Source organism: Phyllopteryx taeniolatus, chromosome 23, assembly GCF_024500385.1.
Source record: "Phyllopteryx taeniolatus isolate TA_2022b chromosome 23, UOR_Ptae_1.2, whole genome shotgun sequence".
NCBI lineage: Eukaryota > Metazoa > Chordata > Actinopteri > Syngnathiformes > Syngnathidae > Phyllopteryx > Phyllopteryx taeniolatus.
The window spans coordinates 2,931,274-2,943,332 of record NC_084524.1 but is presented as its reverse complement, the minus strand read 5'-3'; the positions used below and the strand labels follow the sequence as shown (position 1 = coordinate 2,943,332).

The following is a 12,059-nucleotide window of genomic DNA, read 5'->3' as shown; positions in this document are numbered from 1 at the left end:
GGAGAGAAAACAGATTGGAAATAAAGAGAGGAGGAGGAGGAGGCTGGATCCAGAACGACAGAGGTGATGGAGAGGAGGGATGCGTCTGGAGTCGGAAGGCAAGGAAGATTTGGACAGTCAATCACAGGAGGTGCTCATGTACAGCTACAGACTTTATATTGGTTACTAACGATGGTCTATTGGTGGATGATGGACAAAAACAGCCACAAAGTGCAAATCGATGGGACCTTACTGCCACTTGTCATTCGACTGTATCGCGGTGTGGCCATTTGTCAGGAATACCGAGAGTTGCCCGTTTGACTGACGGACAAAATTGAAATTGGATGGGTATGTCTCAAGGGCCCATGCTGGAAGGTGGCCATTTTGGTTTGAGGCAGTCATTTTGGGTCCAAATTCCTTGCAAAAGAGGCCTGGAAATTCACCAATAAACACCAAATCTCAAGCACCCATGGCAGAAATGTAACCGAGAGGAGACCATTTTGATTTCAAGCAGCCATTTTTGTGCCGAATTCCAGCTCCTCCTCGTCACCAACTTCACAGACCGACGTGAAATTCGGTGGACATGGCTGCCGGAAGACGACGCAGAAAAACGTCCCAAGGACCCCAAAAGATGGTTTATTGGTGGATGATGAACAAAACGCACGCAAAGAGGAAAGCAACGGAACTTTACCGCCACTCGTCATTTCACCGTCCTACAATATCACGCTTTGGAGATTCGTCAGGAATATTGACAGTGCATTTTGGGACAGGCTCATTGAAATGCAGCCCAGCAAAGCGCGGAGGCTGAAGCCGAGCGAGACGCAGACAGATAGAGAGAGGGGGATGGGTTCGGGCCAGCCAAACTTGTTCATCCTCGAAAGAAGCCCTTCCGCCCAGTTCCAAGGAAATCGCACCAATTTGTGCCGTTTAACCTCCTACCGACTGTGTGTAACCGTTTTGTTTTTTTTCATTCAAATATGTTTTAGTGGATGGTCATCACTCTCATAATTGCTACTCTTCATAAGGATAACAACAAGCGCAGCAATGTAATTCTAGTTGTTTTAAATGTCATGGACTAACATACAGACGAGAAGCTAATTTAACAAGCGGGTAGGCGGTTTTGCTTCATCGTTTAAAAAGGAAGCCACTTTCCACAGACAAACCAGAGATGTGGATTCCTAAGAAGAAAACAAAACTACGGATGTTGCGCTTTCATATACAGAAGACTAAACTATTGATATTGCGCTTTGCAAAAGAGAAGAGAAACAATTGACCTTCCCCTTTTCTAAAAGGATTAACGATGAATGTACTTTCCTAAAAAGAAGTGCAACTATTGTAGTTTCCCTCAAAAGAAAACAGCAACCCTCTTCAAATGAGATACTTTTGAAAAATGTCAACTTCTTCGCGACCGCTGCGTTACCCACTGCCTATTGATTGCCTAATGACTTTGACAAAAAATGATTTGCATGCATAACCAATGTTCCGAGTTCTTCTTTGTCATGCCTCTTTGCGTCCAAATCCCTTCTGCATATCACCTCATCTTCCAGGGAGTGACTCTCCCTTTTTTTTTTTTTCTCTCTCTCCTCTCTCCCCTTCTTAATGGCCAGAACCAGGATCTGAAGCTGCCTCTGTCAGCACAATAAGGCCCCTATAATGGATGGTAACCATTCAGCGCGCATGGCGGCTACAGCCAGCTCCGAGAAAGAAGAACTAAAGCGAGAGAGAGAGAGAGAGAGAGAGAGAGAAGCCGGGCTCTTCCTCTGCTAATCTTGGCTAATGGCTTCTGCAGAGGCAGGAGAGCGCAATGTGCGCTAATAATGCAGCCTGGGAAGAAAGTGAGTGTTGGGCGAGATGAGGGAGGGGAGGCATAGTGAGAGAGATGGAAGACAGTGAATGGGGAGGGGACGAATTCAGCTTAAGTGATGGAATTAATAGCATCATTATTACAAGGGTCACACACACACACACACACAATATGCAAAAGTCAATTTAAAGGCTGGAGGATCAGTCTTGGCTAATGTACCTTTTCCCTCAGGAAGTATTCCTGATAAATTTTCACGAAATAGGATTTCATTGCAAAGACCGTCTTATTATAAAGAGATTTTGTGCATATTTTGCATGTAGCTCAGTACATGACCACCTGTCAGCATTCCTTTGGTTCATATTCCAAATTCATATCTAGTTATCCTTTGATCCATTTGAGGCTAGATGAGCAATAAACGGCGACAGCTGCGCTTTCGGGGTCAGGAGGCTGAGACCCAAATCCCGGCGGTCCTTGGTTCGCAAGACTTTTGGACGATTGCAGAAGTCGAGCGATAGCATAATAGTTGGTGTTGCACTTTCTTGAAAGAAACGTTCACTTTCCTGAAGAAGACAATTGATGTTGCACATTCTTAAAAAGAAAATATGTTGGACTTTCCTAAAATGAAAAGATTTAAGCTGTTAATGTTTCATTTTAAGTCATTCTCGCTCCCACTCCCACTTTTGCATGTCACCGAATGTGAACCGAACGGTAAATGTAAAACCAAGGTATGAACGGAAACCGAACCTTGATTTTTGGTGTGGCGTGACATCAGGCGCGGTTCTAAGTTTACGTGGTGTCACCTTTAAGTGCCTGGGGGGCACCCATAACTACAACATGGCCTCAACTTTGACACCCCTGGTCTACAATCACAACCATTTGTAGGCCATCGAAGTTCCCTCCAACTTGGTTGGAGATGAGGAGGGAGGATTTTCTCATGATTTGCGTTGCTTGACTGATTTGGTAAAATAGGGGCTGGGGGTGTGTTGATGCCTCCCAGTCTTCGAGCCAAAATAGGTCAGATTTTTAGCATCCGGCACGGGGACAAAGCAGGCGTCGTCTTTTTGCTCCGAATAAAAATCCATCCGGAGAACTAGATGGCATAGCGAGAAGGCGGTGGGGTTGGGAGGAGGGCAGGGAAAGGGGGATGGGGCTGGGGTTGGCTTAAAAATGGTACACCAAAGTAGATGAAAGTCGATGAAAAGAATGAGATGTGGAAAAGATGTGGGGGAAGATGAAGAAAACGACATGGCAGGGGATCACAAAAGAGCTTATGGAGCGTGCGAGCGTGCGAGCGAGTGACTGTGTGTGTCCAGTGTGAGTGATCTCACATTCCACATTTTAGCCATTTGGGCTGCTCGGGCTGTGGAAGCACTTTGATCCGATGTATAAACGACCGCCGCTTTTATTTCCTTCGTGATCTCAATCTTTTAATTAATCTACAATAAGACGAGAATTGCATTAAATCCAAATCAGCACTGCGTTGGCCTGCGCTATGTTCTGAAGATTCGTGCATTATTAACTGACAAATTAAAGGGGACACTCTGCATTATGGAAAATTGACTTTTTCATTGTTTGGGTACAAAAAGTCGGCTCTGCCAGAATTTAAATAAGCAAGTAAACCTTCGGTTAGCTGCCTACTGTATCTTATATCTAAAAATGTGTGCGTGAACGAGCAGTGCAGCAAGTACTGAAACGCTGAACAGTTTATAGGTCAAATTCATTCAACTGTAAAGGCATTTTACGTTCATCCTGAAATTTCACCTCGTAGCCCAATATTCCTCACTTTTTGTGAGTCGTGTATGTTAAACGTCTTTGGACGACAAGATTGCCTCATCCGTCACGTAATTTGCTCCCCCCCCCCCCAAGTCTTCTTGACGGCTCTGTACCTCTTCCGAAGTCGGCGGGAAAAAAAGCATACATCAACAAAAAGCCACGTCAGTTGCGTGCAGAAATGCGACTAATACAATCAGAGGCGTTCCGCTTCGGCACGTGCGCGTACGTCGCCTTGAACCTCGTATCTAGCTGCCGCGACTGACTGGAGGCAGTGTGTCGAGAAGCTCGCTCCGTCTTTCTTCTTGTTGACATTGAAACGTTTCATTTATTTTTTGGAAATGCGCGTCAAGTGCCAGAGGTGGAATCTACCTGGTATCGCAAAGTGTTGACAGAAGAAAGTGTTTCTAAAACACGCTGTGTATAGCGCACTCAGCGGCGGATGAATATGTTCCAGTAGGGGCCTAAGATTGCCGTCCAGATCAGTCATTTGCCAAAAGAGTATGAAATGATATGAAAGTGTTTTGAGATCACAGTTTGAGGTGTATTTAACGTTTAAACTCATAAGAAAATCAATTCAAACTATTTGCTGGGTCTTGGTCCCTCAGCCCCGTGAATCGCAAGTGTACCCACATTGAAGGGTCTCAGTCCCAGCGACACGCCAGGCTGCAAGTATTAAGTATATATCTACTGTACTACTATAGTACTACTACTTTTGGTCGAGCTTCCTTTCAATTTCACCTGGAACACACTGAAAGAAATGTTAAAACTCACCTTATTCATCCCACTATCATTGTTTAAAAAGGTAGTGATGCTAAGATACTACTAGGCTACTAGTGTACAGGTACACGGTCGTTTCGCCCGTTTTGAACCTTTTATTTACCTTGTGCTATGATGTAATGAATTGCGTCATTATATCACACTGTTTGTTGTCTGAAATAAAATCTTATTTGGCTCTGTTTCACTTTGCTGTCTGCAAATGGACCAGGATACATAAAGGTTAAGGAAAAAAACGAAAGTATTCTTTGCGCTCTAAACTTGCGATGTCTCCACATTCTTGACAAAAGTGTCTTCCAAAAGTAGAAGAAGAAAAAAAAACCAGCTCCCCTCAGAGGAGGGATTAGCTTCTTTTGACTTCTGGGCTGTAAACGGTTATTGGGATTGGAAATAGGAGTGACAGCTGAGGGCCTAGCTTTAGATCACAAAGGGAAGTTTAAACCCTGAAAAGTGAAATGTGTCCGCATCGCTTTCCCCTCCGTCCCTTTTTGACGCTATCAGGTGTTCTAATGGGATTCGGGGGTGCGCCGCGCATGCCGTTTGATCTGACTGGTGACATCGCACCGCCAGTAACGAGGCCCCGCTCTCGAGGAAGGAGAACTCAAGGTCAGAGACGAGGACGATTCCGCCTATAAGGCTTTTTATCGAATACTCTGCGCCAAAGGCCAGCCTCTGTTTGAGGAGTGAGATTAAAGGCCGTCAAAAAGAGAGACGAGGGTTCGATGTCAATTAAAAATACAAAATAAAAAATTCTAGCTGTCAAAACATGTCATTGTGACTCGGAAGGGAATTGCTAATTGGTCAGGAGGAGAAGGGAAGAGGTGAGCGAGCATCATTTTTCCAACTGCAACTACACTACAGACTGAAGTGCTAAACAGTCACCACCAGCTGCCAACTGCTGGGGATTAATTCCAGCGTGATTCCGGAGTCTGATGGAAGAGGGTCTGAAAGCCAGCTGTGGTTTTTAGCAATTTCCAGGTCAGCAATTTGGGGGGGGGGGGGATTCAAGACAATCTCCCAGCACAACTACGTAACAAGAATCCCTCGAAAATCTTGAACTCTCAGCCCTTGCCGGATTTCACTTTGTTTTCAGCTCGTTTGTGGCCGAGAGGCGGCGTGCACCCTGGACCCGAGTCTTCGGTTTAGTCCGTTACTGGTTTGCCAGTTGGACTCGGCACCTCTGAGACTAAGGAAACCTCACCGTCTAGTAGCCCCCCCTTGATATTAATGCATATGTTTCTCCCAATTTACTGTCATTAGGGAGCGGAAACATTTTCTCAAATTCCGGTTAGCATGTTTTTTTTCTTAGCACTGCTCAGCACCTAGGAACTGTGAGGCAGACATGCTAACTACTTATCCACCGTGTTGCCTGCAGTTATGCAAATTAGTTATTAGTACATTCACAATGTGATTGTTTAATTTCACACTTGAAATGTGGGCAGGCACTCCAGAGATATGTATACAAGCAATTAAAAAACATTTTTTTCCCCTCACTACGCAGGAATTGCGGAGGGTTCAAGAGAGGTGCCGGCGAGACGGGACGGCATCACTTGGAAGTCCCGCTCAGGTGGGCGCGCGTGGGACCAACGGGGCCAGTCTACTGCCAGCAGCGTATTCCGGCTAAGGTAACGGCAGCGCCCGTTCTGTTCCGCTCAATCGTGTTCGCCGGTAATGCCGAACAAAAGCGAAGCCTCTCTCCTGCAACAGGCCCTCTGATTAACTATTAAAACAGTTGACATAAAACACACTGTCATCTTGCCAAGGTTTTAGCTCTCACTCAACCAAAACAAAACAGCCTGTCATATAAAGCATTTTATGATGAATATTTTAGCGGCCAACGCCAGCAGGTTGAAAACTCCATTTTGCTGTGTGTCTTCGGAGCGGCAGATTGTTTGGCTTAAGCCCGACGCTCGTCTGACCTTCCACCTAATACTTCAGTGGCAGATTTACTTTCTTTTTGCCATTTTGGATATATGACTAAATCCTGCAGGATTTATCCAGATGGTCACTCTTCACTGGAAAAAAATAATAAAAAAGAAATGCAATAAAAGGCAAAGCGAGGAATCACCCAGCTATCTTTGCAGCCTTTAATATTGCAAGGTTTTCAGGCATAATACATTGGTCCTGAAGCACACTTGGAAAGAAGGGTGTGTTTCAACTAGGGATAGCAATTTTGGGAAATGCAGGGTTTGAAAATGTCACTAAACGTTCACAGGCTCTGGACCCAAAGTGAACGGCGATATGACGCTGGCATTTACATTACTAAGACAATATTTCTTGCATTAATGTAGCCATTTCTCTTAAAAATGCATTCATGTCATTAGTTGGTTAATGTATTTACTGTGCATAAGCAAAATATTTGTAAAATAAACTCAAAAATAAAGCATTAAATGGATTTGGCAATTTATATCGAATGCTGAGGAGCTAAACTGAAATGCTGTGGACGTGATTGAATTGTTGAAATGTGGACTGTGAGACTTGACTGGTCGAGAAATGTGGAAGGAGGTGGTAAATTTGTAAAATATTTATTAATTTGGGGATTTTATTGTAAAACTTGAACTCGGATGGAATTTCTACTATTTGACATATTTTACACACACATTTGCACCTAAATATAAATACACTGACCGAATCTCAAATCATCTTTCCCAATTGAAATGAATGGAAATGCCATTAATCCGTTCCAGCACCACATTGTGCTACTTGTGGTTTGTGCTCGGCTTCATGTTTTGAAATGAGTTGAGTTTGCGATTTTCCATCAAATGTGACCCTTGCATGCAACAAATTGCCCACCCCGAATGTACAGGCACCAACAGCGGCTGTACGTGCGTTTGCATCAACGCTTGTGTTCCCTCGTCTCGCCGGACCTCGCATCCACAGCTTGCTTCTTTTGTGCCTCCGACATGCTCATACGCTCCGGTTTCTTTCTTTTTTCTCGCCGCGATGTCATGATCAATTCGCCACTCGGCACGTGACGGCTCCTCGGAGGATTTGAAAGACTTTGCGCGCAATCCCAGCCAGACTGCCCGCCCGCCTTTCTCTCTCCCACGTGCAAAACGGGCTATTTGTATGCTCATCCTGCTTGGAGAGCCTCACACGACAACCCGTCGTTTTTGCCTTTTTGATTCCAGGTTATTGTTTGGGCTTGGAATTGCATTGAAGCTTGAGGCGCAAACACCAACTGGCGATTGCTCTTTCGGCCAGTTTTGTGAGCTCAGGGTCAGTTGGGTAATCTTTGCCATTTTTGTTTTCTTTCCCCCCCCCCCCCGAACCATTTTCAATTTTGAACATGTATCATAACGTAGTGGTGTTGGACGTTACCACTGTATGTGCGGACATGTCTCCAAAAGCATAGCTCTGTGTTGTCGGTGCTACTTAAACAGTAGTCGTCGTTGCCCTTTTGAGAGCAAGCCTTTCTGACTCTGGGAAATGAAGCAAATGCTAAATAGCCGTTCTAATAATCCACTGAAGCAAGAACATGCCGTCGAGGACATTTGCAATTCAACAACTGTCATCAGCGCTAATGCGTGCGGTGCCAGTCCAGCAGAAATGCTATATTATCATTCTGCTTTCATATGCAGGTTGATGCCTCCGTGCGTAGGCGGCACCAAATTATTAAGCCGCCCGCTGCAGAATGTACACGTCGTTCCGTTACATTGTCCTTTTTTCGATAAGAGCCCCTTTTCCTCCACTCCCTCATCCTCACCGTGTGTGTGTGTCAATCTCGATTCCTCGTCTTGGATGGCTTTTCCATCCTCGTGTTTTCAGCAGCCACTGTTGGAGCAGACTCGACTTTTTACTCTGCCGCCTAATTGAATAATGCAGCGAAGTATAAAATTCCCCTTCATTAAAAGGGCCCACTATGGATGAAAATGCTGATGCGGACACATTTTCCACATGCAGGCGTGACTTCATGTATCTGTCTACCTCCTCAGTAATGAAGTTGAAAGTGTGATTTCACCATTGGGCTCTGATTCATGTATTTGCCAGCTCTTGTCATGGGTACATGAGCAGGTTTTTAGGGCAGCAATTAGTGTCGTACATGTGGAACTATACTGACTCTGTAACACTGTTTAGTCTCCAGGCCCCCTGCACAGCATTTCTTTTTCCAAGGACCCCCTCATAATCCTACCCAACTACCATGTGTACCTCGAAATGCTGTAGGAATTAAAAAGATGCCTATTTTCAAGATGTTATAGAACAAATTAATATTTTTCAGAGGCGGACAAAAACCCTGCAATGTTCAGAGAATGGACTTTAAAAAAAATAAAAAATAAAAATTTTTAAGAAAAAGTTCCCAGAAGAAACACGTATTTTGTCAGGATAAAAAAGCCGCAATCTAGCAAGAATAAAGTTGGATTTTAAGATCAAGTCATAATACTGTATTATGATATTAAAGTTTAACGAGGGAAGAGAGTCACATTTTACGAAGTGAATTTGCCTTTTATTCTGGAAAAGACACCAATTCTCCCTCCCAAAAAAATGGGGCTATATACTTGAAAAAGCCGTTTGTTCTCCCCAAAAAATAACTATTACTCTAATAATACAAATTTTGTTCTAAAATATATATAAAATGACTGATTTTAATTTGATCTGTCGAAGTTTCAAACCATGAGCCGACTAAAGTACCAAAATTTAATACAATTCTGAGAAAATGGGTACATCCTTATAAGTGTTTATAAATCTGTAATAATTAATAAACCCTAAATATACCCAAAACAATAATCCCAAAACACTATAAATGGCATACAGATGATTTGATTTTGGAAAAAAAAATGCACAGAAAGTGTGTCACCTATGAAAATACAAATTACTACTTTCCTATTGGCCATTTATGTTTTTGACTAAGTGATACATACAGGAGATACTCTCATTTTTAAATACATAAAAAGCAAACGGCAAAATTTGCCACCCTGCTGGCTTAAAGGAGCCTCGCCTGGCTTTTGGACCACTTCTGAGATCTTCCATTATGCTGCTGGTTCGCTGACAAACTGTTCACTTCTTTGAAAGTAAAACAGAGAAGCCATGAAGATTTAAAAAAAAAAAAAAAAGGTAACCATTCTTCAATCTCACTTAAAAATGCTAGGTTTTTAAAAAAAATGTTTTTAAAGTTGAATTCAAAATAAACGCATGACGTAAGGCAAGGAAAGCAATGTGGCCGGCTCATTAAAAAAGTGACATATACCTAAACTTTGTCAAATCGAGGCTAACAAGCTAACATGTTTTTTTTTTTTTTTGTTGCTGTCTGCAAACCCTGCGGTGTGCTTTCAAATGAGCACGCCTCATTCTGGTGCGGACGCGAGTTTTCTCATTATCCCAGGCTAATGAAAGCACAACAAAAACGCTACGAGATAGCGAGCGAAATGTTTAATTTATGAAACCAAAATGAATTTTCTTCCCCTCTCGCAGCTTTGTTTGCCGTTGTTTTCAAGCTCCTGCTTTTTTTTTTTTTTTTTAAACGAGAGGAAACGAGGACGAGTCGAAGCACTTGGACGAGTGCAACCTTATTTGGACTTTTCTAAGGTGATGCAACATTGCGTTACCGAAGTGATGTGTTGGGAGGGGGCTATGTGTAAGACAAGATATGGCTTAGGTGAGCTTTGCCAGAAGCATTTTAATGATGTCGGGATTTAAAAAAAAAAAAAAAAAAAAAAAAGACATGAGCTGACGTACTGCTGTGTGTGTGGAAGCGAGCTGGGATAGCTTCGTCCTCTATATATTTTAATGAAACCTGTAGCAAAGTTAGAATTGTGGCTGGTTTGGAGTAGCCCACATTTGTTTGTTACGAAAAAACGTACTGCAACAGTAAAAGACCATCCGGCATCATTAAGTGCTATTTTTGTTTTGAATTTTAGTGAGCTCTGGAATGGGGACATTTGGAACTGAATTCACTTTGTCATGCCAAAATGGAGCTGGCTCGCTGGGCTTTACCTGAGAAGTTATAAATTAATCAAGAATAAGATTCAACCAAGTAGATAAAATAAAAAAAAAAATTTGTTAAAGAGCTTCGCCATACTGCTATATTAACAATCCACCCATTTTCTAGACAGGTTATCCTCATTAGGGTCACGGGTGAGCTTGAGCCTATCCCAGCTGATTTTGAGCGAGAGGCAGGTTACGCCCTGAACTGGTCGCTAGCCAATCGCAGGGCACATATAAAAAACAAAAACAACCATCCATTTGCAGTTTCGTTAGCCTGATGCCACAATTGCCCAAGTCATTCTTTGTTACCAAATCAATACAAAAATACCAATGTGCTTGCCAAAAAGTGTTTTTTGAAAACGTAAATATGACTTCGGCAATTATGCCATTCGGCGAACAATCGGGGTATTTGTGCAACCGACTTTGGCATTCTGCAAAACGGGTCAAAGCACTTCCTCCTCGCTTGGGTGAATAGCAACCGTAGGGACTTTAAACGTTCACATCTTTTTTTTTTTTTTAAACAAAATGTCACCACAGAGCCACCACAGATTACAATAGTCGATGTTTTAGGGTTCGTTGATATCTATCATCTCATATTGTATGTATTTAATTTTTGTCCGAAGACACCTGCCATAAAGAGAGCCACATTTTAGCAAGTTCGGCTTTAAACGGTCATGTAATCAAACTGTAGTCATGCTCGTTAGCATAGCATACACAGGAAGTCAGCTATCCCCTTTTCCTGGTTTGGTCACATTACTTTCCACAGAGCGGATTTTGACTCTTGGCAAGTGTATCACGGTATTGCAGTTACACTTCTGAAGCGCTGTATTAATTTCAAGTGTTTGGATAAATCATAAGAACCTTTTTCCCCATTGAATGTGCTCCGTAGGTACATTAGTAAACTTCAAATAAAATACATATTTGGATTGTTCTAATAAAAATCTAATAATGATATTCTACTGGAAGTATTGCCAGCTATAGCAGCAACTCTTCGCAAGTAAGTTGTGTATGTCTTTCCTGTACCAAGCCGCGGTTTGGCTGAAAAATTGCCAAAAGAGCCGACTTTTACAACGAGGGGAAAAGTCGCTGACACCGACAACGCGAGAGGCATTGGTCATATCATTTCGCCTGCCCTGATGACTTGTTTTTGAAGAGCTTCTTCAAAAAAGGGGAAAGGGCCAAATGATGAAAGAAGAGTGGGCTACAACTTTCAATAAAAAGAAAACTGCATTTAATCGACAATATCAGCGGTCTTACTCACGCACCGAAGTGTGTTGTATTTTTAATCTGTTTCTGTGCTCACCCGTCAACATATTGCTTTACATGGAACTGGTCCGTGGTGCAAAAAAAGGTCGGTGCCTTCTGATCTCGAATGTGTAGAGTACTTCCTTTTATCATCATCTTTGCTGTACTCGATCAAATGTTTTGAGACCATAAAAGTTCTGATATGAGCAACCTCCTTGTGCAGTCCATCTCTTCGCCATTCAGCTTCCAGCGGCGCTTCGCTGAATGCTTTGACCTCGTTGAGAAAGCGCACCAAACGGCACACTCAAGCGTCAACCTGAGACTCATCGAAAGGTTGGCCGGCGTATCTGCGTCAATCCGAGTTAATACCGCGTCAACAGCAGACAAAGGCGCAAACGGCGGCTGCAGACGAAGCGGACGGACACGCCCTCTCAGACGCATCTTGTCATCACGTCGCATGTAAAACTTGACACCAAACACGTCCCGCCTTCAGGCCGTCTCGCCGCAGACGGCAGCCGATCGTCACGCTAATAGTCCAAATTGCTCTGCAGTGGTTTTGAAG

At 43.2% G+C, this 12,059-nt stretch overlaps 2 protein-coding genes across 11 annotated transcripts in view; one reads left to right on the top strand and one right to left on the bottom strand.

Moving 5' to 3' along the window:
* Positions 1–12,059, top strand: part of LOC133472897 (sex-determining region Y protein-like) — a 376,487-nt gene that overhangs the window by 162,149 nt on the left and 202,279 nt on the right. For all 5 annotated transcript variants that reach the window (XM_061764409.1, XM_061764408.1, XM_061764407.1 and 2 more), the window contains one exon: positions 5,832–5,955. In XM_061764409.1, the coding sequence (XP_061620393.1) occupies positions 5,832–5,955 (124 nt within the window). The remainder of the gene's footprint in view (positions 1–5,831; positions 5,956–12,059) is intronic.
* Positions 1–12,059, bottom strand: part of pcdh7b (protocadherin 7b) — an 87,704-nt gene that overhangs the window by 57,453 nt on the left and 18,192 nt on the right. The window lies entirely within an intron of this gene.